We start from the raw sequence: 2,571 nt of genomic DNA, 5'->3' as shown, positions 1-2,571 counted from the left end.
ACCACCACCCCCCCCTGCCACCACATGAGGCTCCGCCTCCTCGCTTCAGAGACAAACAGCGAGCGCCGCAACACCGCGCCTTCACCTCTAGCCCGGTGAGTCATTCTACTTCCTGCCTGACAAAACTACAATAAATATAATCAATTAATCAATAAATCAATAATCAGATGATGATCAGATTAGTTTCTATTAATTTTACCTTTTGTCCCCCTCAGTAGTCTTATTGATTAATCTGATTGATTTGTGTCTCCTGGTTTTATCCCATCATGCAGCACGACTACGACATGCGTGTGGACGACTTCCTGCGGCGGACGCAGGCGGTGGTGAGCAGCCGGCGTGAGCGCGAGCGGCAGCGTGAACGTGACCGTGGTGGACCCCGCCGGGAGAGAGAGAGAGAGGGACAAGGAGAGGGGGCGGTACCGCAGGTGAACTGATGATGTCATATCCTGTCAGCCTGCAGGGGCTTTTATTTTGATGGTCAGCAGCTGTGTTGCTGTTTCCTGTTTTTTGTTGAGCTACGTGATGACATCATCAGTTTTTATGTGAATAAAATATTTAAAAACTGTTAAAAAAAAAAAAAAACCTGGTGATTTCTGGTGAGTTTAATCAAAACTTTTATTTTGATGATCCTGTGTAAAAAGGGAAGTGACATCACAGCACAGGGACCTGTCACACGTTAACAACAAAACATTTTATTTTTCTCTCATCATTGCCTCTTTTATTGTGAAAGGATGGACAGTTCTTCCTGTGTACTCCTTTAACTCAATTTAAAACCCATGAAGAAGAGTTTCACCTCCTTTTTGTACGTTTTTTAACTTTAGTTTTGTTGTTAAATTTAAACTCGTCCAGCTTCAGTTCGTTTATTTATTTTAATTTTATATTTGACTTTTTTCTGCTGGTGACGATAAAAAATCTGCTTCCTGTAAAACGTCAGACTTTTTTTTTTTTTTCCCCTTTATGCTCAATCACTTCTGATTGGACCATGGTGACCAAACGTCCAGATGATCAGATTTATTGTGTATTGATCGGCAGCAGGTCAAACTGATCAGTGGAGTCTCAGTGTTAAAAAGGTGAAAACTTTACTTCCTGTTTCTGAATGGAGGGGGCGGAGCTTGTGTCTGTTTTTGTACAAAATAAAAGAAATAAAATCTGAAATCTGACTGTTTGTTTCTTTAACCGATCAGCTGTGTAAAAATGACATTAAAGCTGAGGAAAATAATCGATTACTGTCAAAGGTAATCTGATTATTTGTTTCTATGGAAATAAAATGACCAATAACAACCCGAATTATTTATTCATGTTTGTTTACGTCATCAATCTTAAATTGAATGTCGTTATCGTATTGATCTTCAGTTGTTCTTGTCTCTTCTTCGCCGCCTGCTGCAGCGCCGCAGGAAGCACCTGGCGGCCCCCCAGCAGAGTGCAATGGTGGTTGTCATGGCCACCAGTAGGGCGCCACCAGTGTCCACACTGTGATACTGGAACCAGTTCAAGTCATGTGACGCCAGCCGCAGGTGTCGCGCTCCGCCGTGTCGCATTACAAACTCCACCCAGAAGACGGCGGTGCTCAGCGGGGCCACCGGCTGGTCACGCTGCAAAGCCGACAGACGCTGCATGCTGGACTTGTAGCTTAGAATCATGGGGAAAAAAACAGGTCACGTTTTATTGAACATTAGTGTGATTTTATTGTGATTTGTATTCTGAGTCGGCAGGAAGTCAGGGCTTTTACTGTGAAAGGAAAGAAGTTAAAGATTGAAAGCTTCCTGTGACATCACACTCACGTCGGCTGGTTGATGACGTCGTGCAGCGCCTCTGTCAGCTCGTCAGATGTCAAGTGGTTGAAGTCGAGGACAATGGCGGCACCGCGGCGGCTCAGACGGGCGAGGTTATCGGGCTGATCACCGAACAGCGGGACTCCGACCAGCGGCACGGCGTGGTACACCGCCTCGTACAGACCGTTGGTGCCACCGTGGGTTACGAACGCTCTGGTCTTTGGGTGACCTGTGAGGAAACACAGGGCTTTTATTGTGAAAGGATTATGAAGTTTTTTAAGAAATAATGTTGATAGCAGTAAATAGATCAATAAACTGATTGATCTGGTCTGATATCAGTTGATGATCAGAAGTCTTTAATTTGAAATGCTGCGATGTGTACCCAGCAGGTCGTTCTGAGGGATCCAATCAGAAAGCTTCGTGTTGGCGGCCAAAGTTCCCGGAATTTCTCCGCCGAACCTCCAGATCACCTGAAACAGTTCCAATAGTGATCAATAAATCAATTGATTATTGTCTTATCAGAATCAATGGTGTGTAAATATTTAACATGACAGAAGAGAGAGTGACATAATGTCTGTGAGCCAATCAGAGCTCAGAACCAGTTTTTAAACATCATTGTTTTAATTTTTAGCCTCATTGTTCAGTTAGTTTTTATGCGTGTGTTCTAATGAAAACACACCTATAAATGTTATTGTTCCATTTAAACTGATCAATAAAGCTCCAGTGTGTAAACCTCCACTGATCAGCACTAACACAGTGAGCACTGCCAGTAACTCTGATTATCTGGGTATCAGGGCTC

The 2,571-nt window shown here is 43.7% G+C and overlaps 1 protein-coding gene and 1 long non-coding RNA gene across 2 annotated transcripts; one reads left to right on the top strand and one right to left on the bottom strand.

Annotated features, from left to right (window-relative positions):
• LOC118332242 lies at positions 1–1,155 on the top strand. Its single transcript, XR_004796927.1, has 2 exons — positions 1–95; positions 273–1,155. It is a non-coding gene; the product is annotated as an uncharacterized LOC118332242 (long non-coding RNA).
• Positions 1,156–1,275: 120 nt separating this feature from the next.
• On the bottom strand, positions 1,276–2,248 carry LOC118332241 (UDP-glucuronosyltransferase 2A1-like; the record flags this gene model as incomplete). Its single annotated transcript, XM_035667422.1, has 3 exons — positions 1,276–1,629; positions 1,782–2,001; positions 2,155–2,248. Coding segments are annotated over 3 exons (594 nt in total), but the record flags the coding sequence as incomplete, so codon positions are not given.
• Positions 2,249–2,571: the final 323 nt, after the last annotated feature.

This window comes from Morone saxatilis, unplaced genomic scaffold (assembly GCF_004916995.1).
Source record: "Morone saxatilis isolate NCDOM2014 unplaced genomic scaffold, NCSU_SB_2.0 Contig21, whole genome shotgun sequence".
NCBI lineage: Eukaryota > Metazoa > Chordata > Actinopteri > Moronidae > Morone > Morone saxatilis.
The sequence above is the reverse complement of the archived record's forward strand: the minus strand, read 5'-3'. Positions and strand labels throughout refer to the sequence as shown.